The sequence below is a fragment of the Psammomys obesus genome, unplaced genomic scaffold (assembly GCF_907164565.1).
Source record: "Psammomys obesus unplaced genomic scaffold, mPsaObe1.curated_primary_1811, whole genome shotgun sequence".
Taxonomy (NCBI): Eukaryota; Metazoa; Chordata; class Mammalia; order Rodentia; family Muridae; genus Psammomys; species Psammomys obesus.
In genome coordinates, this window is record NW_026596073.1 from 11,932,875 (window position 1) to 11,958,861 (window position 25,987).

Below are 25,987 nucleotides of genomic sequence, written 5' to 3' on the forward strand. Positions count from 1 at the left end.
CTCAGGGAGGGCACCACCCGCCATGGGCTGGGCCCTCCCCCATCAATCGTTAATTAACAAAATGCCTTACAGCTGGATCTCACAGAGGCAGTTCCTTAACGGAGGCGTCCTCTTTTCAGGTAACTGTAGTTTGTGTGCCAAGTTGACGTAAGATTAGCTGGCAACAGGTCCCAACAGTTATACTTTAGTGTTCTACATGATTTACTCTATTGTTACTAGAATTCATCTTAAGCATTAGCTTTTGGATTTTCTTTGTTGCTTGTACTGGCTAGTTTTATGTCAACTTGACACAAGTCAGAGTCAATTTGGGAAGAGGGAACGTCAATTAATAAAATGCAGCCGGGCTGAAGAGATGGCTTAGCCGTTAAGAGCACTGGCTGCTCTTCTAGAGGTCCTGAGTTCAATTCCCAGCAAAGAAACAGGTGGGGGCTCATAACTATCTATAATGAAATCTGGTGCCATCTTCTGGCATGCAGTACGTGCAGACAGAACACTGTATACATAGTTAATCTAAACTAAGAGAAAATGCAGCCAAGATGGGAGCTGTGGCATATACCTGCAATCCCAGATCTCTGACAGTTGGATGTCAGCCTGGTCTACAAATCTACTGTAGGTCAGCTAAGGCTACTGAGAAACCCTGACTCAAAAAACCAAAAAGGAAGAAAGAAAGAAAATGCAAGCACCCAGGGAGATAAGCTTGTGGTACATTTTCTCCATTGGGAACTGATGTGGGAGGGCCCAATTTACTGTGGGCTATATCATCCTTTGGTTAATGGTTCTGGGCTAGGTAACAACAAGCTGCCGGTAAACAGTTACTTGATGGCTGCTGCTTCAGTTCCTGCCCCAACTTCCCTCAGTGGACTGATACCTGTGTAAGGTAAAATAAGCTCTTTCCTTCTCAAGTTGCTTTTGGTCTTGGTGTTTATGACAGCAATAGAAAGCCTAAGGCACTGCTTGATTAGCATTGCCAATGACACTCCCTTTCTATTTTCTTTTGTCTGTTTGTTTCTCTTTGTAGTCCGGGACTGTCTTTGTAGAGCAGGCTGGCCTTGAACTCAGCCTGTGTCACGCCTCCCCAATGCAGGGATCACAGGTGTGTGCCACCATGCCTGGTCTCCTGTTCTGTTTTCCGAGATCACCAGTTCTTGGTGTTTGCTACAAAGTTACATTATCATCCATCCTCGGGTGAATTACCCTCACCTGCTCCCTCATTAAGAGCCCAGGTGTGTGATGGTGCACATCTTTAATCTCAGCCCTTTAACCTCAGGCAGAGGCAGGTGGACCTCTGTGAGCTCAAAGCCAGCCTGGTTTACAAAGTGAGTTCCAGGACAGCCAGGGCTGCATAGTGAGACCCCACTTCAAAGAGAGTGGGGTGTGGGGAGAGAGAATAGAGAGAGCGAGCCCTTCATTTATACTCCTCAGTTGGGTCTCAGTGCTTATAGACTCAAGCTGATAATCAGCGTGAATGATAAATTACGTTTTTCTCTGTCCCCTCTGTGCAGAGCACTGAACCCAGGGCTTGGCACATACTAGGTAAATGCTCTCACTCGCTACATCTCAGGCGCCTTTATCGTAGCTGCAGTCCTCCTGGCCCAGCCTCCTGAGTGCTGGGATTAGGGGCGCCTAACTACACATGGCTTTTTCTCTTAAGAGCACATTAGCGTCTATATGTAGGAATACCATCCATCTCTAGTGAATTTTGTCGGGGATAAAGTCAGAATAAAAGTTCCTTTATTACCTACATGCATACTCAATTCTTTTGCTACAGTTTTTTTTTAATATTATGTAAATCTTTTATCTTGAAAAAAGTTAAACGTAAAAGGAAGTTGAAAGATTAGTATTATAAATGCTTCTCTGCCCTTTAGACTGTGTTGTAGTAAATAAAAAATAGTTTTGGGCTATATATTATTATTAGCCCTAAGATAATCATGGCATTGTTATTATTTAACCTGTTATCACAAATAAAAAGACACAGGTACCTGTTAGATTTTATAACTGCCTTATTTACCTTAGGCTGGGCAGATATTTCGCTTACACTGTCTCAATAACCTCACCATCCAATGCCATTCACCTGAATCTTCCTCATCTGGTCCACATTCCATCCATAATCCCATGGTACTTGCTTCTGTTTTTCATCTGGGCCTTTTCACGCCATTATTGGAGTCCTTCCTCCCAGCCCATGTGGTTTTTTTCTCCACAATTAACCCACCATGGCATCCTCCTTCTTCCTCTCTTCCCATCCTTCTGTCTCCTGTGATTCTCCTATCCAAAGCCCAGGAACTTTAGCTACGTCTACCCCATTCTGCCCTGCCCAGGTATAGGCTGCTTAATCAACTTAGGAAGGCTTATACAAGAGTATGTTTAACCAGACATTGAGGGCTAGCATCAGAACAACTCCCAATATGACAATTCCTATTTTACCATGTTGCTCTATCTGTCTGTACTTTAATTTTAAAGCTAAACTACTTCAACATAAAGTGCAGAGTTTATGACTTTCAACTCTAAATATTTCAGCATGAATCTCCTAAGAATAAAGGAGGGAACTCCCTATATTGCCAGAATGCCAATGATCACACCTAAGAAAACTAATACAGAACCTCTTTCTAGAAAAAAAAATGTATATATCACCTGTGTATATGTTTGGGTGCGTGCACATGAGTGAAGGTGCTCTAGCCAGAGGGGTCTGGTCGTCTGGAGATGAAGTTACAGCTATTGGGCTTGCCACCCATGTAAGTGCTTAGCTAATTTCTATTTTTTCATGGATGGTTTTGCCTGAATGTATGTCTGTTCATCGTGTGTATACTGGTGCCCACAGAGGCCAAAAGAGGACATTACATCTTCTGGAACTAGAATTACAGACGGTTGTAAGACAGAGTATGTGTACTGGGAAATAAATCCTGGTCCTCTGGAAGAGCAGCCCGTGGTCTTAACTGTTGAGCCAGCTCTCCAGCTCATTTTAAAACAGTCTTGCTAGATTCATCCTGACTCTAATATTCAGAAAAATACTAAATGAGAAATTACTTACCTGGATTGAAAAATCAATCTATTCTTTATTCTTTTTAAATTTTAATATATCAGGAACTTATGATTACAGAAAAAAACATAACAAAATATTTTATTTCCTTATTCCATTGCATAAGAGAAAATTGGTATTTATAGAACAAAAATTTTATTTTGTATAATTTCATTAAAAAATATTTAAGGAAATACTGATATAATACAAAATTCAAATGCTCAAATTTACATTTTCCCCCAGAATAACAAAGGAAAAACAAACAAACAAACAAACCAATAATTACAAATATATATAGTTCATCAAAACCAAGCAAGGAAGTATCCTCCTGTGGTCATGGGCGGTGTCAGAGAGTAGGTGATTTAGGACTGAATTTCATACCCGAGTGGGTCAAGCCCTTGGTCTAGGAGCATTAGAGACGACTCCCTTAACTTCTGCAGCAGTTTCCTTAGTTCCTCCTTAGAAAATACCTGACAATTAAAAAGGGAAAAAAAATTTAAATGAGAATATCAACCTAAAAAAAAACCCTAGTCAATCTTAAAAATACATTTTCCTCAAAGATCTATGTGGCTAAGGACCTTGCTTAGTTTTCAGGGCAGGCACATCTGTTTATACATACAGACATGTTTTGAAAAAATGTGCAATGAAACTGGAACATTGTTTTCAGAAAATGCAGGAACTATAAACAAGTACTCACAAATACCACCATGTGAGCATGTCAAGTGGTAAGAGTTAAAAGTGCAAATGCTCAGGGACTCACCAGATACAGCTTGTGGCGCTCAGAGGACACCATGTCGGCCAGCTGCAGGCACTCCTGATACTGACCGGTGCTATGCAGTATGGTGTGCAGCAGAAAGCACAGCATGGGCAGACAGAGCTTTCTGAGTAAGCCCATCTGATGTGTTCTTTCAGGGTCTTCCTCAGCATCCTAGACACAGGCACACAACTTTAAGTACATAACCTTACAAACAACAGTCAACTACAGCCAGGCTGCTGGCTCACATCGGCCACTCCAAACGGCAGCACTCAGGATGCCAAGGCAGGAGGGCAAGTGCAGGGTCAAGGCAAGCCTGATCTAGATACAGTGTGCTCGGCTGCTAGAGAGACCCCCTGTCTCAAACAAACAAAATCCCCCAGAACAACAAAACCAAAACCAAAGTTAGTCAAGTTAGGAATCAATAGATTTAACCAACAACAAATGAAAAATATTGTGGGGGAGGGAAAGTTGCATCTGTACTAAACATGCATATTTTTCATTCTTGTTATTATTTGCTAAGCAATACAATACAACAGCTCTTTAGACAGCACTTATACCAAAGTAGGTGCAGGTGATCTGAAGAAAATTTACAGACCAGAAGGATGTGTGAGGGCTTCATGAAATATCATATCACACAATCCATCCTATGTAATGAAAGGGAGCAATTTTGTCTCTACCAGGTCCTAGAATCAATACTGTAGGTATGTTGAGGGTTAACTACTTAGTCAAAATCAGGACAGGCAAACACTAATTTTTCTTTTCCCAAAGCTTTTCCCAGGCCTACATTTTTAAATGTATGTGCATGCCAGGCGTGGTGGTGTCCCAGCACTCAGAGAGGCAGAGGCAGGTGGATCTCTGTGAGTTTGAGGCCAGCCTGGCCTACAAAGCGAGTCTGGGACAGTCAGGGCTACACAGAGAAACCCTGTCTTGGGAAAAAAAAAAAAAAAAAAAAAAAAAATATATATATATATATATATGTGTGTGTGTGTGTGTGTGTGTGTGCACGTTTGTATGTGTGTGGGTACACATGTGTATGGGTGCAGGCATGCATGTGTGCTTAAGTACTGAGACCAGAGAGTAATCTTGGTTGTCACTCTCAGGCCAGCTCACTGGTTAGGCTGGCTGTCTAGCTGCTAAGTGCAAGGTCCTCCTGTCCTTCCCTCCTCAGCGCTAGGACTATAAGGGGAGCTTCTGCAGACCACATACATGTCCCGGTGCTTGAAAGGCATTATTATCTGAGCCATCACCCTAGCCCTCATCAAGCCTCCCAAAAATTAAAGCAGGGCAGTGTCAATCAAATTATCTAGTCTATCGAACTACATTTTCTTAAAAATAAAAATTTATGGCCAAAGACATGAAGATTAACAGAATATACCAGAGGAGACAGTATGGAAATAAGATGTTGTTAATGTATTTCTAATGCATCTAGACAAATGGCCCACAAAAAAAAAAAAAGAATCAGACACTGAACACCTTAAGAGTAAAAGCCAGAGAAGAAAATAATCACCACTTATTCCCCTCAATACATGTAGATGTAACAGCAGAAGTCTGTGATCTTAGAGAACACGCCAACCTGACTACACTCAGGCCAGCAAGAGGGGTCAACACAGGGAGAGCTGTGTAAAGACTTGTGAGCTTCTAGAAGAATATTTCTTTATATAGTTAAAAAAATGGAAAAATTAAAGGAACTTATGGACTTGAATAATGGTTGATAAGAGAAGAGAGCTCACAGCTTAGCTTTCAGGAGCACTGGAGGCTCTTCCAGAGGACTCTGGTTTGATTTCCAGCACCCACATGGTGGCTAACAACTGTCTTTAACTCCAGGGCCAGGGGATCTGATGCCCTCTTCTGGCCTCATCGCACACTGCTTGTACATACATGCAGGCAACACATCCATACACATAAAATTAAACAAAAACTAATTTTAGCAGAGAGTGGTGATGCATACCCTTTGCACTCAGGAGGCAGAGGCAGCTGATCTCTGAGTTCTAGGCCAGCCTGGTTTCCAGAGCGAGTTCTAAGACAGCCAAGGCTACAGAGAAACCAAAACTGGGTGTGTGTGTGTATGGGGGGGGTGGCTATAGTAAAAACAGTGTCTCCAAATATGAATGGAATCTTTCTAAAGAATTATCTGGACAGGAAAATGCAGAAAAAAAACAAAACAAAACAACAACAAAACAGTAGCTCTTCTATGCCCACTGTATTTTCTTATAACAAACTGGAAAACTAAAGTCATCAAAATACTTTTTAAAAGGTACTCAAACGCAGTAAAGTTCTAGAAATACTCTTTAAAGCGAGGGAGTAGCTGGAGAGTCAGAGGTGGAGAGCACATTATCCTGTTGGAGAGGACCCTGCTGGGACCTCACAGGCCCCAGGAGATCGGTGCTCTCTCACCTCCACAGACAGCTGCACTTAAACACACCACCCCACAGAGAGGAACACACACACAGATAACTTAAATGTGCTTTGTTTGTTTGAAGGAAGCCCTGGGAGTGAACTTGGGGGTAGAGCCCTCGTCTACCATGTATACGGCCGAGTTTAACCCTGAACAGCACAGGAAGTAAAATAAACAGATGTATAGAAGAGCTCACAGTGCAAGCTCTAACAAAACAGGGAACAAGCGAGCAAGCGAACGTAACTACTCCTTCACGAAGCCTCATTAACCAACTTAAGGCACACACAGTGTAAATGGCTAACACAGTGGCACCCCTAAGGCAGAGGGAGGCAAGAGGACTGTGGTATCAAGGCCTGACATGACTGCACTGAGACTCAGGGGGGAGGGGAATGGCCTTCTTTGTAAGGCCATTACACTAAATTACGAAGCATTTCTCAAGGGCAGATACTGCAGGAGTGAAGCAACCCAAAGGATGTGGTGACTCCTCCAGCAGCAGGCAAGCTAGGAGAGGTTTCTGCACAGAAGGATCGCTGCCCGCTAACCTGCTAATACTGCTTTAGGATAGAAATACAGAAAAACCAAAGAAAAATGCATGCTTCATGTGTTTTAACTTTAAAATGGAAACACTTCTGTTTCTCAAGAGAAGGAACTATCTTGAAAGGTCATGTTACATGACCTGGAATCTACCTGTGTGAGGGGGTGCAAGTCTCTAATTCATATGTAAACAGCATGTGCAGCAGCAGTCCTGCTAGTTTCCTGTTCATAAATATCTAGGAGCAGTACACTGAACTCAGTAGATTTAGTGTCTGACCTTTAAAACAGTCTCTCTTGGATTAGTTTTGAGGAAGTGAAGAAGGCTGGATAATTTTCATTTATTTATACTTTTAAACAGGTATTTTTATTTTTGTGTGTTTGTGTCCACGTATGTATGGCTGCCTGAGGAGGACACAAAAGGGAGTCAGTCATGATACATTTCTTCTCCTTGTTCACCCCTCCTCCCACCCTGATCCTTCTTGCTTAACTGTGATCATAACTGCTATGTCAGTGAATTCCCTTAGAGTCAGGACCACCTGCAGATACATACATGGCCATCTTTTTTCTCTCCAGGGAAACTAAATGTTTCCCCGTTCTGGCTTTGCTCTAGTGGAATGTAGTCTCAGTACTTTAGTGTGTACCCAGTACCTAATGAGGAGCAGCGTAGGAGAGAATGAGCTCATTTGGGCTTGCAGTTTGACGGGCACAGCTTTGGCAGCAGCTGAGAGGCAGCTGTTGTGTGCAGTTAAGTATGGTCAGGTTGTAGCCCTCACCCACCTGCTTACACTTCAACAAGTCTTCAGAACATCCCCAAACAGCTCCACCCACTGGGGACCCAGTGTTCAGACATATGGAACCTAAGAGACATGTCATTCAAACCACAGCAAGGACCGATCCTGAGTGGTGACTCAGTTTGGCTTCTGGAGACAGATCCCTAAAGAGAACTAGACAGAAATCCCGTGGCTGGGATAGTTGGAATGTCATTCTAACCACAGCTCGGTTCCTGAGCTCACATGCCCTGGTGTCCTTTCCTCTGCCATCCCTCACAGCATGTGTATTGCTTTTTCTATCTTCCTATCTCTTTAGCTTTTCTTTCCTGACAGGAAATGAATTTTGAGAGGGAGGGGCCGAGATTAGTGCTGCTACTGCTGTTACTGCTACTGCTAACAGTGTTCACTTCTGAGCTTTTTGGGTTTTGTTCATGATACTGGGGACTGAACTCAGGCCTCACACATGCTAAGTAAGCCTCGTTCCCTGAACTACATCCTCAGCCCTCAGAGTCTACTGCTTGGTCCTCAGGCTCATTATAAAACTCCCAGCATAATTTTAAATGTCCAGTGGATTCCTTAGACCAAAACATTCTCTTCTGATTAATTTGGGCTGGTGAAGTAAGATCATACTGATGCATAACTTTTTAAATTTTGGTTACTGATTTTAGATTAGACAATAAAACCACAAAATATCTTGGAATCTCTTGAGAGCTGAAAAGCAATGAATGATCTGTTATTTTTCAAATATGAGAGATGGCTCAGCAGAAGACCCAAGCTCAGACAGACCTCCACACTTATGTCAGGCGGTTCACAACCACCTGTAACTCGGGCCCCCAAAAGGCTGGGGTTATAAGCATGTGCCACCTCCCCCCAGTTTACACCTCGTAATACTTTTGAAGCCTGTTCTTTAGAGGTGGAAGTCTGTATTTAAAGAGGACATGCTGAGACAAGAAGAGGAACACCACACAGAGGGAAGCTGCTGCTTTCAATGTCTTATAGTATTAGGCTGGCCTATTTCTAAGCTAAGTGAAATACCCATCATTATAGATTTAACTTAAGTGGGCTGGAGAGATGGCTCAGTGCTTAATTGCATTTGCTGCTCTTACAGAGGACCTAGGTTTAGTTCCTAGCACCCGCATGGTGGTTCACAACAATCCCTCACTCCAGCTCCAGAAGATCTGTTCCCCTCTGACCTCTGCAGACACTATGCCCACATGTGGTACACATACACACACAGAGGTAAATACTCACATAAGGTAAAATAAATAGAGCTAGTAAAAAGAATTTAGACTCAGGCTGGGTGGGATTTGTCTGTAAACTAGCAGTCAGAAAGATTTCAAGTTCCAGGGCAGCCTGGCACATAGTAAGTTCAAGGCCTGCTTTTACTATACACTATGACCCTTATGCACTCAACAACTAGGTAAATAAATGTAATTTTAAGTCTAGAGTTTTAAAAACTTGGCCTTTGTTAGTCTGAGGGAACATGAAAAGTTTACTTTTTTGAATGTGAAAGGTTTACTCAAGAATGAAGCACTCCTATTCCAAGCTAGTGTTTTCAGTTAAACTTAAAAGGGTTTAGTTTAACTATCAACTCCATATCAAATCTGCAAATATTCTTATTTAGAGAAGGACCACCAGAAGACACAGCATGTGTGGTTTACTGTTGTGGGTTTGTGGTTTAATTTTTAAAAGGGGGCTGGAGAGATTGCTCAGCAGTTAGGAACACTTACTGCCCTTCCACAGGACCTGAGTGGGATTCCTAGTACCTCTGTGACTGCTCAACCATCTGTAACTCTACTTCCAGGGGATCCAATGTTCTTTTCTGGTCTCCACAAGCACAAGGCACACACATGGTACACAGACAAACATGTAAGCAAAACACTCATATACATAAGGTAAGTAATAATAAAATATTTAATACATTTATTTGCATTGTGTGTCTATTTATATACATGTGTGTTGGTAGCCATATGTGGGTCTGAATTTGGAGGTCAGAGGACAATCTGCAGAAGTTAATTCTTTCTACCATTTGAATCCTGGGGATTGAAATTAGGTCTCTGGGCTTGGTGGCAGTGACTTTACCAGCTGAGCCATCTCATTGGCTTGTTATTCTGATTTTTAAGGCTATAAACAAAACACAAAACTTACCTCTCTGACATCTACCATCCACCCTCCATCAACAAAGAGCAAGACGTTGTACATTTTCTCCTTTACATCAGCAGTCAGGGCATCCAAATGTCCTTTCCAAATACTATAGTCCATCTGCAGAGCAAACACAAACCACGCATAATGGACCCAATTAACAATGACACATGTTTAGATATAGACAAGACATAATTCTTAATGAGTTAAAAAATTCTGCTAGCCACCAAAGGAGATAAATAAAATGCTAAAATGTTAATTAAGTAAATGAATAAAATGTCTAAAAGTATTTTTATTTCCTTTCTTTTCTTATTTTGTTTGTTTTATATTCGGAGACAGGGTCTCACTATGTGGAGCTCTGGCTGGCCTGGAATTCAGGATATAAAACAGGCTGACCTTAAACTCACAGAAATTTGCCTGGCTCTGGCTCCCACGTCCTGGGATTAAAGGCATGAGCCACCATGCTTAGCAGCATTTCTCAAGATTAATCACCTATGGAAAAGTCAACATGATTCAAAGCACAATGTATAACAGGAAGATCCCATTCCAATCAGAGCATAAATGCTAAAAAAACCCAAACAAAAAAAAAAAAAAAAACAAGAACAAAAACTCACCTAAATACACACATTTTTAAGATCAAATAGGCTCAACTCAGACTCACATTTAACTTACTTCATATTTCTTTTCTTTGTGTTCATAAGCCACTTTCTCTGTAAAAGTGGGTTGAGATGTCATTGTAGGCTTCTGTGGAGCCGAATTCATATGCTTAAACCATTCGTTGAAGGTTTCATGGGCTTCCTAAAATTTGAAGTTAAACAAAATGAAATACATGTTTTTACATTTTGTTTACTCTTTAGACTAGGTTGGTCTGAAAATCACTATGAAGCCCAGACTGGCCTCAGCTTTGCGCCAATCCTCCTGCCTCAGTTTCCTTTGTGTTGAGATTACAAAAGTTTTCACTTTTATTGCTCAAAAGGCTCTTAAAAGTTCTATTTTTTAGAAATAATTCTTAATAAAAAATTATGAATAAGCAAAAGTTCTATGATTTGACAATAATGGCAAAGTATTTTGTTTTGTTTCTGGCATCCACTTTTTTTTTTATTTTTATTTTTTGTTTTGTTTTTTGAGACAGGGTTTCTCTGTGTAGCCTTGGCTGTCCTGGACTGGCTTTGTAGACCAGGCTGGCCTCGAAATCACAGAGATCTACCTGCCTCTGCCTCCTAAGTGCTGGGATCACAGGCATGCACCGCCATGCACAGCTGGCATTTACTCTTAACCGAGTACCATGCTCATGTCTATCTTAACACTTACCATTCTATGTGGTAGGCATGCTTCCTTTTCTTCTTCACTAGCTAATTGGTTTTTATAGTCAAAGACATAAGTCTATCCTCAACCTAGCCCAAGTGCTTATCTACAGCAATCACTTATGTGCAGAATAAACCCCACTGACAGTGATTTTGCTGTTTCTTTTACTCTAACACTTGAAACGTTTGCCTTTTTTAAGTCGTTGCCAAAAGCAGAAGCACATATACAATCGTAAGTAGGTCCCAGGCATCACATACTATCTATCCCTGCCTGGTCAGCAATCGACAGATTCATGCCAAAGATGACAAGGTCGTGACATCAACCCCTGTGAGTGAGTCAGCGCTGTCTTCACAAAGGACCTTAGTTGAAATCAGTCACCACTTCAGGAAAAAGTTCAAACTCCAAGGGCTGGAGAGATGGCTCAGCCACCTTGTTGCTCTTCCAGAGGACCTGAGTTCAGTTCCCAACACCCACACCAGGCAGCTCACCACTGTCTGTAACTCCAGCTCCAGGGGATCAGATGCCTTTGACCTCCACAGGCACCTGCACTCATGTGTGCATACCCACTTGCAAACATACACACTTACACATAATTAAAAATAAAAAATTGTATCTCTACAGCTCAGGCCCAAGAGTAGATAGGGAAAATCGTGAGGACTAAAGTCCTTTTTTCAGTCTCACCAGATAGGCTCTGATACACAAATGCTCTCGGATCGCATTATCATCCTCAGCAGGAAGAGGGCTCTCCATGCCTTGCTCCTCCCACTGGTTATAGATTTCTGCGATGGAATCCTGAGGAATTTTCACAAACACTTCTTTTGCAGCTTCATGTTTCTTTGATGCTGTGGGAAAAAAAAAAAAATCAATATATATAAATTTCCATGTATTGGAATTTTTTTTTTTTGTTTGTTTGTTTTTTGAGACATGGTCTCTCTACAGAGACCTGGAACTTTATGTAAACCAGGCTAGCCTTGAACTCAAGAGATCTGCCTGCCTTTGCCTCCCTAGTTCTAGAATTAAAGATATACGTCATCACATCTAGTCTTGTGTACGGTTTCTTACAGCATCATATCACAAATAACAAATCTTATATTTTAGGTCCCAGACTTCTTCAAAGGTCTTGGAGATCTTTCTACTCAATGGCCTGGCTCTTCACTACCTCAGTGTGACAGTAACACAAAGGCTGTTTCTTTCACATATATCTATGTGTTAAAATGACATTTTGCAAAGCCTGAGAGCTATGACATCATATACAAAGCTGATTACTATAATGAAAACTTACTATTAAATGCGTTTGCTTTCTCAATAAAAAGCCTAACAGAGTGACTCACTGGTCCTCTCACCTTTGGAGGAAACTGCAAAAACAAAAATGAGTAAGTGGTGGCATTGTCTGGCAAGCTGGCCATGGTAGGCAGCTGACCAGGAACTATGGCTGCATCTTCTCACAGAAACATGGCAGAGGCAGCATTCTTGTCTAGGACTTTTCAGAACAGGATCTGAGCAAATTTTATTCTGCTTATGGAACTAGTCAAATAGCTTTTGATCCATGCAATTTAGAAGTCTGTGTCTACCTGTTAATGGTGTGTGGAGAAGCACACTGAGCTACAGCCTTTCAGAGAACCAGAAAGAGAGAAGTTATCTGTGCAAACAAGGAAGGTACCATTTTAAGATGAGTATAAACAAGGGCCTGTGGTTCTCAGATTACAAACCAAGTTGGAAAGTATCCTAATTTCATTTCTGTTGCTATGATAAAATAGTCCAACAAAAAGCAACACAGGGAAGAAAGTGTCTACTTTAGTTCATAGTTCCAGGTTACAATCCAAGCGACAGCAGAAGTCAAGGCAGCAAAACATCAAAATAGCTAGTCACTTCCCATCCACAGTCAGGAGCAGAGAGAATGAATGCACACTTGCCTTGCTTGCTTGCCTCAGCCCGATTTTGCTACTCCAATACAAAACAGCGTAGGGAATGGTGAGCTACTTTTAAAAGGTGAACTATGTAATGCTTCTTGATCTCTGAAGCATTATGTTTGTCCTTTTTCAGTTCCTGTTTCTAGATTGTTATGTTTCTAGGTTATGTTTTAAGACATTACTAAATAATGAACTCCCTAACTGTTCATAAAGGAAATTCACTCTGAAACTGAGAACGATATAAGGAACCTTTATAAAGTGTATCTGGATGGGATTCCTTCGGAGCTTTGCTCAGTTGTTTGTGCTAGCACATGGCTGGCCACATGAGGTCCACTGTTATGCATCTTTTTGTGGGATCTCTCAGCCTTTTAGTTGCACATGCAGTGCGGTTCCTTGGTCACCTGTTCCTGTCTGGAGATACAGTTTTTGCTAACGAACTACTGACTTGGAGCTGCACAGTGGCTCAGCGTTTAAGGGCACTGGCTGCGCCTCTAGAGGATCCAGGTTTAATTCTCAGCACTCACATGATCACTCACAACTGTCTGTAACTTCAGTTTCAGGGGATCTATGCCAACAGGCCTGTATGTGGTGCACATATATATGCATGTAGGCAAATAGCCATACATATAAAATAAAATGAATAAATCTTAAAAAAAAGTACTGCTGACTTGAGAGACCAAGGTGCCCTGTGCTTTGTAAGAGTGAGGACCCAGCTGAGATGTCTCCGTAGGTAGAGGTGCTTATTGCGAAGCCCAAAGACCTGAGTTCATCACTGGGACCAACATGGTGGAAGGAGAGAAGTTGTCATTTGTAAGGAGAGTAAGATGTCCATACATGTACCATGGCACATGCACTCTCCAGCGCAAAAGCAAAGACTATTGTTCAGAACAAGACCTGTCACTGATGACAGGAAAGGTCAAAACTGTGACTCTAATCCCATGGACTGAGCATGCTGGAGACATAGCTGCTCAGGCTGTTCAGTTTCCTATTTATTTTCTATCATATGTGTGAATGTTCTGCCTCCATGTATGTTCCCCTAGAACTAGAGTTACGGATACTTGTGAGCAGCTACATGGGTGCTAGGAACTGAACTCGGTTCCTCTACAAGAGCAGCAAGCTCTCTTGACTGTGAGCCATCTCTTCAGCCCAGTACATATTTACTGATGAATGGATGAGTACTCAGCACTAATGCGTCACTTCAGATGTTCCTCTGTGCGTCACTGGATCACAGCAGGCACAGGTGGAGGCACTTGACTGCCAAGAGCACCTGCTCTCTGGGACTAAGGTGCGCTTACAGTCCTTACCAACTATCCCACCTTCCCATTTATTTATGAAATAAATGAAATGTTCTGTAAAAACAAAATCAAATTATAAAAAACAAACTTAAGAATCAGATCAGAAACTGTAAGAGGGCAAGACAACCCACCTAAGAACTTCCTCATGATGGCATTGCCTTGCCGAAGTGCTTCTGCCCTCTGTGCTGGGTCAAACACTAGCCAGTCAATCACGTCGATCTTCAGGCGGTCCTCCTAGTCATTGAAAGAAGAGAAAATACATTTTACTTCAAGTGGAACTGGTAATGCACTCTAATGATAAAATTTCCCCAGTTATATAAAAATTAAGAACGAACCCAACTTTTGTTGGTTTGTTCTTAACAGCTCTCTATTGAATTACAGAAAAACCCCACTGGCCTATCAATCTGGAATTATTCATCGTATGCTCCACCAAGCTAACTCATCTGATATGGGATGCAGGAAATAACCCTGGGGCTCACAAATGCTAGGAGAGCATGCAGCTCTGAGCCACACTCCCAGCCCCAAGTTGTTTTCCTTCTGAGATTTCATCTTTCTTCCTAAAAACAGGAGTCAGCGGCTTTTAAAGTATCTAGCAGAACCTGATGAGTGAAAAGAGAATACTCTGGCATGCTCTGAAAAGGCTTCTTTATCATAATTCAGTGTTTCAACAAAGCCTTCAAACTACTGCCAATTTTTGTCATTTAAAAGGCCTTGGGGGGCTGGAGTGATGGTTCAGTGGTTAAGAGCTCTGGTTGCTCTTCCAGAGGTCATGGGTTTGATTCTCTAAATCCACACGACGACCCACAACTGTCTGTAACTCCACTTCCAAGAGATCCAGCACCCTCTTCTGGCTTCCTTGGGCACAAGCCATACACAAAGTGTACACACATACATTCATGCAAAACACCCATTCACACAATATAAAAATAAGTGTATTTTAAAAAGTTAAGGCCTTTATGTTCTTTAAAAAAGACAGACAGAAGCCACTGTGTTCTATTGAAGTTCACCAAAGAACACGAAGCTAGAATATAAGTCACATTAAACTTTCATCTCCCCTCACCCAAATTACCTCAGTTGTGCCAGTGTCTAGGGATGGAGCCAAGTCATGGTGACTAAATTCACCATTATCCTTCTTACGAATATTCTCGACTACAGTTTTTGTTATTGTTGCAACATCCAAATCTAAGAAATTTTAGGAAATGACAAAACAAAACAAAACCCAAATAGTAGTTATTAATATGAACATTCTTTAAACAGTTACAATTTGGTAAATTTGGAGTAATTCTTTTTCGTATTTTTGGCACTGAGGATTGACCGAGAGCTTTACAGATGCTGGACAGCATTCTGCCACTGAGCTTCGTCCCCACCCCCTAAACAATTTCTTTAAAATTTATTTATTTAAATTTTATGTATGCGTGCTCTATCTGCATGTACACCTGCATGCCAGAAGAGGGCATCAGATCACATTATAGATGACTGTGAGCCACCATGTGGTTGCTGGGAATTGAACTCAGGACCTCTGAAAGGGCAGACAGTGCTCGTAACCAGTAAGCCGTCTCTCCAGCTCCTAAAACAATTTCTTAAAGATATAATACACAGGGCCAGTGAGATGGCTCCGCAAGTGAAGTGGCTTGTCACCAAGTCTGATGACTTGCGTTCAATCCCCAGGACCCAGGCGGTAGGAAATAGTCACTCCTGTGGGTTGTATTCTGATGTCCACATGTGCACCATGGAACACGAACATGTGTGCACTGCTACCCATTATTTTAAATATAACACATACAACTGAAAAACATAAGAAAAATATCATAGTTTAAAAATATTTTAGAGCAGGTGTGACTTATGCCTGTAATCCCAGTACTTGGTACTGAGCAGACTACTGAGCCCAAAGTGCAGGACTACTGAATCTGAGGCTAGCCTGGGCAAGTTTCAGGCAATGTAAGCTACAGAGTAAGACCTTTTCTCAAACAAACAAAAAACCAAACCAGAAACAAAATTTTTATACAAGTTAAAAGATATTTTCATTCTCCAAAAGAATTTTACTGAGATGTTTCCCATCAAAAGAAATGACTTAACAGTAGGACAAATGCCGGAGCCAAAATGAAAATGTGCCTGCAAAGGCCTATGAGGGTGCTGAGAACACCTTGCAGTGGCCACAGCGCACACTACCCACTGGGAGGCCTGAGCCATTTCCAATGCAATCTAATGAAAAGCTGCGCGATTCAGCAGCGTGAGCGTCTCACGGTACTTCTACAGAAGCGCGCAGAGACGGGAGAACCCCAGAAGGCCCTGCCCCAGCCAGCCTGGCTCATGCAGCAGGATCAACTGGAAGGAGGGACCAACACATGTTCTGTGGCATGTGCATGCCCTGCCAGGTGCAAATCTCCCACTTCTGTTTCTTATATAAACAAACATATTTTTTAAAATGTGAACAGGTGTAGGGGAGTAAATATGATCAAAATTCCTGTAAATACTCATTTGAAAATGTCCAACAAAACTCATTATTTTATATAACATATACCTAAAAAGAAATAATGAGTGAAATTCCTGACTGCTTTTACCTGCTTCCTTAGCCAGCTCCAGGCACTGGTGTCGCTGCTCAAACTCTGTAACGCCTTCCAAAAATAATGCATACTGGGCAACAGCAAGGTCTTGTGGCAAATGACAGGTATAAAACGCTATGAGGTTTGTGTGCTTCTCACTTATCAAAAGCTAAGAAACAGAGAGCAAAGCAGACCAAATAAATTAGCAGTGCTTTGAAAAAGTTTGCTTCACAATTTCAAATATATTTAGGAAAGGCCCATAGATAGATAAATGTTTCAGATCATAATACTTTTAAATTCTAGAAATGTATTTAGAATAATTCAAAGAGCTCTGTGGATTCTGGTGGCTTCCAGACCATATGATATTAAAATAGTATAATTTGCAGGCTGGAGACGTGCTCTGTGGTTAAGAACACTTGTTGCTCTTATAAAGAACCCAGGTTTGGTTTGCAACACCCACATGGTGGTTCACAACCATTCAATACTCCAACACCCTCTTCTGACCTGTAGCACCACACAGACACAGACACACACACACACACACACACACACACACAAAAACACAACACTCACACATGCATTTATGCACACACTAAACATACAACCATGTAAACACGTATACACATAAAAAAATGTTAAAAAACATTAGCAGTTTGATTTCTGCTTTCATTAAAATAGAAAAAAAAATCAAATTCTATAGTCTATAAGCTTACCTGTATATATGTCTTTAAAACCTCAATGGAAACTTCTTCCTTCATAGAAAAAAAAACATAATCTGGTTACTAACACAATTACTTACAGATACAATTATACAATTGCTTTTCTTTTTTTAAAAGATTTATTTATTATGTATACAGTGTTCTGCCTGCATGTATGCCTATACACCAGAAGAAGGCATCAGATCTCATTAGAGATCTCCGTGGCCACAGACTAGACCTAACAAACCACTCACAATGATTGATCAATAGGTGACCACAGGAGAGGATCCTGACGTTAGGAGACAAACTGTAAGCATGGAGAGCAGGAAATGCTGTCCACTTTTACTTACTTTGGTCTGCAGTCCCAGGGTGCGGAAGAACAAAATAAGGTGAGTCATAAAGCGGAGGAGGTGTCCAGGGAGATTGGTTTTGCTCTTGGACAGCCATTTGCTAAATTCATCCATCAAACCTACAGGCCGCCAGAGTAAAGGTTGGACAGTGAGCAACACGCAGGGAGAAAGAAGCATCACCAGGGACATCCCAGCACACCTACGGGAAGCTGGGAGTCCCGCTGCCACTCCCACCACGGGACGCTCTCCACCTTGGAAACCGCAGCTCAGGTTTGGCCTTACAGCAACCAGTAAGCATGTTATATTTGCGGGTGGAGGCCAGCAAAGGACTCAAAGACTAGTAAGAATGTCTGCTACAAAGATGACTACCTACAAATGAAGGACCCAGGCAAAGCAAAACCAAACTGTATCTCACCGTCAATGTCTCCCAGGATAAGAAATTTCTGAACTATATGGTAATGTTCTTGATTCTCTTCCAGAACTCTCTGAAAAAACAAAAAACAAAACACACAAAAAAGTTCACACTGCCTTAAGTTTTCTGCGTTCATTAAGAAGAATGTACTTATTACTACACTGAAGATGTCCAATTTTTGATGGCATGTACATGAAGCTAGAAATAAAAGGCTTTAGGGATGCTGCCTTTAGGATAATATTTATAGCACACAGACACAGAACTGAGCATATCTTCTGTAAGACAGTCTAATCTTAGGAAATGTTATTCCACTTCCTATCTTTTTAAAACACCCACGTATTTATCCCTCATGAGTGCAGGCAGATGTGTAACGGCATGCATGCCACAGTGCCCCTGCAGGTCAGGAGGCAAGTTGTGGGGTCCACTGTTGTGGGGACACCATGTGCAGCCTAGAAAAGAAACTCAGCGGTCAGGCCTAGCCTGGAGTCGTCACCCGTTGAGGCACTGCGGGCCCCAAACTTACTATTCTTTACATTTTATTCCTGCTTATCTTGGCATACTATGGCAAAGTAGAACAGAAGGACCCAGGGGTCTGACGCAAAATAAAGCACAAGATAATATTTCAACACACACAGCACTACGCAAAATCACTTTAAGGTTATTTTCTTCTACAGGTGTCACTGAGCGTAGCAAGACAGTGGTGACCAGATAACTGCATGCTTTTTTTTTTTTTTGAAGTATCAGTAAATTTTTGTCAAATATATTTTAATTTTTCTTAGCAGTCAATTGTCTCTTAATGTTTATTCTTTTATACAGCCAAAGCATTTGCTCTATGTGGCATTTAGCTCAGTTACATGGCTTTAGTTAAGGCTTGGGCTGTCTTCCTTCCATGGGAAAGGTCATGCCTGACGCCTGTTGTGCTCATGAACATGCCTGTTCTTAGACTTGGGGTCATTGACCTGTTTTCCCCACAGCCACTCTGCCCTGTTCTGCTCAGTCTGTAAGTGCTGCTGGGGCTTTTTCCTTGTTCCTCTCAGTCTTAGTTATAATTCTACTTAGATTTTTTTCCCCAAAAAAAACAATCTCCCCAAATTATTAGGGTTCTTTTTTAATTTTAGAATGACTAACATTTTCAAATCTTCTCATTCAGAATTGTTTGATCTACTTCCCCCATGTCTTATTTTATGTCTTTCAATAAAAGTCTATTGTTTACGGGGTCCTGAAACACTTCCATATCTTATGTCTAGCCTTTTTCCTTTAGTCACTCGCTTGAATGAGAGGCTTTGGGAGCAGGGCGCTGTGCTCTTCTCTAAGTAGTTACAGCAAGCACAGATGGCTGTGCCATGTAAGTGTGCGCAACACATTGCCTGTAACTCCCTCAGCCTTCAGTTGCCACCATAGGTAACGTCCCTGAACCTTGAGACAGTTACTTCTAGTCCTGACTTGGTTTACCTACTCATACAGTTTCCAAAATATATACACACTAGTCAGAAACCCTTGGCAGAAAAAGCATTAATATCCATACTGCACAAAGTACATCCATTCAATAATATAGAAAAATAAAACCCAAAAGAAAAGTTATTGGACAAAATAAGGAATTTATAAACAAATAGGGGCCACAGAGACAGCTCAGCTGTTAAGAGCAACAGCTGCTCTTTCAGAGGACCTGGGTTTGATCCAGGCACCAATATGACAGCTAATAACTTTGTTACTTGAATTCCAAGGGATCTGGCACCCTCTTCTGGCCTCCACGGGCACTGCATGCATGTGGCACAAGAACATACATACAGGGAAAACACCAATTAACATAAAATTTTAAAAAATGTTTAAAGTCTTAAAAGAAATTTACACATAGACACAGGGAAACAAACTCAGCCCTGATTCCTACCTACACTGATGGGCTAGCAAAACTATAAAGTGTAACATTCAGGACTGAAATGAATGCACAATGTAAAAAAATTACTTGTGGTAGTATTCATTACTGCAATCTTGATACTTTCCTGTTGAGCATGTTTTTCTCTCTTTTAGCTTCACTTGTATAGCTTGAAGGTATGATAACTGTCAGTAACTTAGAAAGCTGAGGTACATGCACTACACATTCCAAGGGTACACTGTGTTCTTTAACCTGGCAGCACCGTCAACACGGTTTTTAGGGAACTTAGCCTTAAAGACACAGCACTAGCAGGAAGCTCACACATCTTCACATTACACATGTTCTTTATGGTACCAGAATCAAATGTGAAAACCTTCTCAAGGAAGGAAAAGAAAAGAAAACAAAACCTTCTATACCTATTCTCCAGAACATTATATAGCTATCAAAAGATCAGTGGAAGGAGAATGACTTTGAACAATGAATAATGACACATGTATGAAGAAACTACGATGAAACCAACCACCCTGAATGCTAACTTAAAGAAAAATTTTTTCTTTTTTTTTTTAAATAAAGACATTAAAGGCAGGTCTGAGCCAGGTTTGGTGGTGCAAGCCTATAATGTCAGCACTCAGGCAGGCAGAGGCAGATGGCTCTCTGTGAGTTTGAGGCCAGCCTGGTCTACAAAGTGAATCCAGGACAGCCAAGACTACACAGAGAAACTCTGTCTCGAAAAACAAAACAAAAAATAAAGCCATGTGTGACAGCACACCTGAAATTCCAGCACCTGGGAGTTTGAGGCAGGAGAATTACCAGGAGCCTCAGGCCAGTCTGGGCTTACTAGTAAGTGCAAGGCAGTTGGAGGTATTCAGTAAGACCTTATCTCTTAAAAAAAAAAAAAAAAAAAAAAATTGGCTAAAATATAGCAAGTAACGTGGAGGGATTACCATTAAATGGAAAAAACAAGCCGTGGGGCAACGTGATATGAAAGAGACTCCAATCCTGTACACAGTACCTCGCCACTGACACTTGCTTGAAAGGCCATGAGAAGGATACAGCATGCTTGTGTTGGTATGCTTTACTGTGTGAGGAGATAAGGGCAAGGGGCTTGGCAGGAGGTATACAGGTCTTACTGGTAGATTATTATTATTACTATTATTATTACTAGTACATATACATTAGTTACTGCAAAGAAACACTAAAAAAGTGCTTTTCATTTTGTTTTGAGACAGGGTCTCACTATGTAGCTCAGTCATTACTGGAACTTATGGTGATGGACTACCAGGTCCTACCCAATAAATACTACTTTTGAGGTATCTTATTCTGATAACAGTAAAGAAAAGATGAGAAAGGAGGATTCCACATTTTCCCCCTTTCAGCTACAGTGTACAACTACATAACATTAATTTCATATGCTACACATAACAGGGTTATATGACCATTTACCTTTTTGTCAGTGGCTTGAAGTTCTTCAAAAACCTTTTCTAAGGTCCAGCTTTAAAAGAGGAAAAACAAAAAGGGACAGAAATGACAACATGAAGGGTGCTGTGCAGCAAAGCTTCCCAGCAGCAGCAACCACCGCGCCCAGCACGAAGCTCTGCACTCACTTAGCCTCCGTGTACTCTCGAGGGAGCTCCTCCGTTTCATCGAGCGTCATCACTGACGTCCGAATCTCCTGCTCCACCAGGCTGTCCACCATCACCCGGAAGTAGGCCCACACTGTGTCTTCCCAGGTGTCACAGACAGGAAGAAGCTTTTCATCCAACCAGAACAGAAACACCGATACAGCCAACAAAAAAGAAAGGGAAACTGACTACCCACCAGTCAAGGACTTTAAACCATCTTCTAATGACAGAGAACACCACGGGGCTTAAAATTTTATACCAAACAACCTCCTTTCTCCCACACTAGAACTTCTGAGAAGTTTGAATAATTAAGATTTTTTTCTGTAACAAATTCAGTCACACTGACTTGGAATGCTAACAACAAAGGGTATCTGAAATTATTACAGCATCCCTCAGAAGAGCTGCTGAAACATGAGGGACAAAGGGGCTCTGGGGAGCCCATACACGGGCTTAGGCCCAGGCAGGCACTGTGCATCAGCACTGCATCTCTAGACAGATCACTGGGTACAAGAGTCATGAGGAAATGGATACTGCGACTCCTCATGTAAGTCAGTGCATCAGTAATCCTACCACTGAGAAGCCTGAGGGAGTAGCGTCATGAGTTCGAAGAAACCTAATCTACAAAGCAAGACCCTAGTCTCAACAACACGAACAAAATATAACAGCAAAAAAGCAAATATGAGGCTTGAATGAGCTAGTATCAAGAAACTATAACAAAATAACAGAAAAAAGTTAACAACCAAAACCCCACAGAAACAAGTGAGAACTATGTGTATGTGGTTCTCAAAACAGGCAGGTTATCACTGTTCTGCTTTCTGATGATCTCTGGCACAGAGGCTGTCAGAAAGCTGCTCAAGTTTGCCACACAGAATTAGGAGAATATTTAACTGTTTGGTTTTAGTCCATAGCTCACATACCTGCTTGAGATTCCCACTCAGTGCTGCATAAATCGCTCTTTCGTATTTATTAAAAAGTTCCTAAAACACAGTAAGTAAAAAGATTTGTGATTATTACTTTTCCTAGTGTGTGAGTTTTCTTCATAATTCTAGATTGATTCATTGATTCATGAATTAGTCACTTAATTCATCAGCTTCGGTGACAGATGGGAGCAGGAAGGATTTTTTTGGTTTGGAAAAATAATTCTAAAATCTTCAGGAAAAAAAAAATCAATTACTTAAATCTCAAGTGCATAGTGAAAGTAAGGCAACGCCAATGGATCATTTATGATAAGGTCTTAATCTCCACAGAACCAAGGTAGGTGTGTTCCCCTACACTGTTGTGTAGCACCAATGCCTTCTGATGTTGACCGGAAACAAATCAGGCACGGGGTCATCAGCTACATCCGGTTCCTAAGCGGTTATTCTATGTTGCTGTAAGGGCTCTGTCAATGGCATGTTAAGATTTCTTCATCAAAAAGAGACTTTTTTTAAAAAAAATTTAGTTTATATGGTGCCCTCTCTGCATATCCACCTGCATGCCAAAAAAAAAAAAAAAAAAAGGGCATCAGATCCCATTACAGATGGTTGTGAGCTGCCATGAGGCTGCTGGGAATTGAACTCAGACATTTCTCTTTCCAGAGAGTTATCTCTCCAGCCCCGAGACTCCCCTTTTTATTCCTACCACTACCATCACAGGCAGGGCCTTACTGATTAGTGGCTGAATAATTCTAACAGGCTCCTAATTTCTTCCTGTGATTTCAATTTTACCTCTTCTTAAACACTCCGCTCTCGACTTCCTGACATCCAATACAACAAGCAAATTCCAGGGCTTAAAAAAACAAAACAAAACAAAAAAAAGAGTACACTGCTTATTGTTTCTCTACACTTATTAACTATTTGACAAAGGTAACACTGATTTTATTGCCTATAAAAAACTTAGTTTTCATTATTATTATTGTATGAACAGAGAGTGTACACGTGCCCAGGTGTGGTGCACAGGCCACAGAGCATGTGTAGAGGTTAGAGGTCAGCTTTGTGCAGTCAGTTCTCTCCCACTTTTAGGTGGGTTCCAGGCACCAAATAAGGCTGGGAAGCTTGTGCAACAAGTGTTTTGACCTGCTGAGCCATCTCTCCAGCTCTCATTTTTATTCACTTTTTATGCGCAACTGATGGCATTTTAAAGAATTTTCTCGTAACCCCATTAATTCTTCTATAAACCCTGTGAGATTTTCTGCACAACCCTGCACTCTGTGGTGACTTTAGAAGGATGGTTGTCATTCATAACAGAACTGGTACTTCCTGTCTGAGCTTTCTGTCCAGCCTCACACACCTCCCATTCCTCTAGCTTCCCAACCTATTTACCTTCAACTCCGACCTTGAGTTTTCCTTCTCAACAGCCCAAATCTAAGTTTTAAGAGTTACATGTGGGTGTGTTCTGAGAAAGGTGGCTGCAAGCTTTAGCCAACTGCCCTTCCCTAGCTCGTGCTTTGTCTCCTGTGCTTCTGCCTCACAGCAAAGTTTAATTCTTAGTACGTGGTGGCTGCACAATTCTGCTAAGTCAGCAAGCCTAGTCCTAACTTGACTAAAGCTTTTCTGAACATTCATAGCTCCCCAGTACACCTTCATTTAATCAAACTGGCGTGCAGGTGAGTATCTTACATCCTCAGCCATTCTCCAGCAGCTAATCTTCCAAATCCGTCTATATGGATTCCCTTCAACAGGTTCTAGCTCTGTCCCTGCAAAACATACAGGGAAATTCATCACTTAAAATGAAGCATTTCAATTGCTTCTACAAAGAAAGACTACCATTCACCAAACCTCAGGTACACAGCCAAATACCTCCACATCCGACTCAGAATAAAGCCCAACAAACCTCCATTAACATTAGGGTCATGATACAGTTTCCAGCCTTCCAGGGTCGCGGCTCGCCATGCTTGCCCGCAACGTTTACAGAGCCGTTGTGCCTTCGGAAAGAGAGAACTGTGAGCGACACCGCTGGTGCGGAACTGAAAAAACACAGAACCCAGCGTGACAAGCTGAGCTACCAAGTGGCACAACTGTCCCAGGGATGCGGGAGGCAATGGTAATGGCACTCCACTTTGCCCACAAACGCGTAGAGCTGGGCTGTTCGGTTCTTATTTTGTCCAGGCTGGGGATCAAACCACGGCTTCAAGCACATGAGGCTTGCTTGAACCGGGCCCCTCATTTTTCTAGTAATTCCCTTCTTTCAACATTTTAGAATTGCTAATAGGGTTCTATGGCATTAGCTCACTAACATGGAATTTTACTTAAAAAAAAAAAATGGATTTGATGGACACTTGATGTATGGAATAAAAATTATTATAAAAAGTCTCTATAACCCAGGTGGGGGTGTCACATGCATTTAATCTTAGCACTCAGGAGAAAGAGTAGTCAGCCTGGTCTACAGAATGAGTTCTAGGACAGCCAATACTACACACACACACACACACACACACACACACACACACACACACACAAACGCGCGCAAAATAAAAGAAGCAAGAAACAAAAGAAAAAATATGAGGAGAGAGCTATCACTTATTTACTCCATTGATATTTCCTTAAATTAAACATTACCAGGAAGAAATGGAAGACCCAATGTTGTAAGTAGTATCACCAGTGACATGCATAAACATGAGAAGAGAGAAGGAGGCTGTACCTAGAGTATGCAATGCAACAGGACAAGACAGAGGCTGCTGAAGAGCTGCTAAGGGCTCTGGAGATCAGAGTACACTGGCTGACATTTCACAGCCATGTGCTCTGTCAGGAAATGCCAATGAGGGTGGAGCAGGACGCTGGATGGGGCCACGCACACTCTCCAATGTCAAGTTCACGGCACCTGGGGCCTGACCCGGCAGGGGTATGACATCACTTACCTCTTCTGTCATTCCAGCACGGATTAGAGTGAAAAGATATTTGAGTAACCTAACTTCATCTTCTCTATCCAGATCATCAAGTGGCATTTTCTGTCTAATGGGAGCATCAGGATCCTATAAGAAACAACTCACTATGAGCTATAAAGATTTTTGTTTATTCATTATTTACTACCTTAGTCAGTTATGCATACGGTACTAGAGATCCAACTCAGGACAGTTCAAATGCTGAGCTTTTAGCTACAATGTTGGTTCTATATACACCTATACACACCTTAAAACCATCATGACATGGTAAATCTATATGGTACTCACACACAGAAAGAAATTCTTTTAAAATCTAGTTAATAGAGAGAATGAAGTGCCAGAAGGGTTCCTAATTGGCACATGTGTCTGCTGCTCCCCTTCCCAAATAGACTTTGTTGGCCCAATATGGTGCATGCCTAGTCCGCCAAGCACAGGATACCATTATCCTAGCCCAGCCCAGGCAGGCAACACTACATATTTGAGCTTATTCCCTCACTGTACTACAAGTA

At 41.6% G+C, this 25,987-nt stretch overlaps 1 protein-coding gene across 2 annotated transcripts in view; it reads right to left on the reverse strand.

The window, feature by feature from the left end:
* Positions 1-3,152: 3,152 nt before the first annotated feature.
* Nup107 (nucleoporin 107) overlaps positions 3,153-25,987 on the reverse strand; it is a 39,026-nt gene continuing 16,191 nt past the window's right edge. For both annotated transcript variants that reach the window (XM_055626227.1, XM_055626228.1), the window contains 17 exons: positions 25,455-25,568; positions 24,431-24,521; positions 24,217-24,293; positions 22,537-22,596; positions 21,602-21,747; positions 21,441-21,489; positions 18,128-18,197; positions 17,713-17,831; positions 17,378-17,416; positions 16,683-16,833; positions 15,191-15,303; positions 14,253-14,355; positions 11,598-11,758; positions 10,284-10,409; positions 9,618-9,731; positions 3,774-3,941; positions 3,153-3,483 (listed from right to left, as the gene is read on the reverse strand). In XM_055626227.1, the coding sequence (XP_055482202.1) occupies positions 3,376-3,483; positions 3,774-3,941; positions 9,618-9,731; positions 10,284-10,409; positions 11,598-11,758; positions 14,253-14,355; positions 15,191-15,303; positions 16,683-16,833; positions 17,378-17,416; positions 17,713-17,831; positions 18,128-18,197; positions 21,441-21,489; positions 21,602-21,747; positions 22,537-22,596; positions 24,217-24,293; positions 24,431-24,521; positions 25,455-25,568 (1,809 nt within the window). In that variant the 3' untranslated portion in view covers positions 3,153-3,375. The remainder of the gene's footprint in view (positions 3,484-3,773; positions 3,942-9,617; positions 9,732-10,283; positions 10,410-11,597; positions 11,759-14,252; positions 14,356-15,190; positions 15,304-16,682; positions 16,834-17,377; positions 17,417-17,712; positions 17,832-18,127; positions 18,198-21,440; positions 21,490-21,601; positions 21,748-22,536; positions 22,597-24,216; positions 24,294-24,430; positions 24,522-25,454; positions 25,569-25,987) is intronic.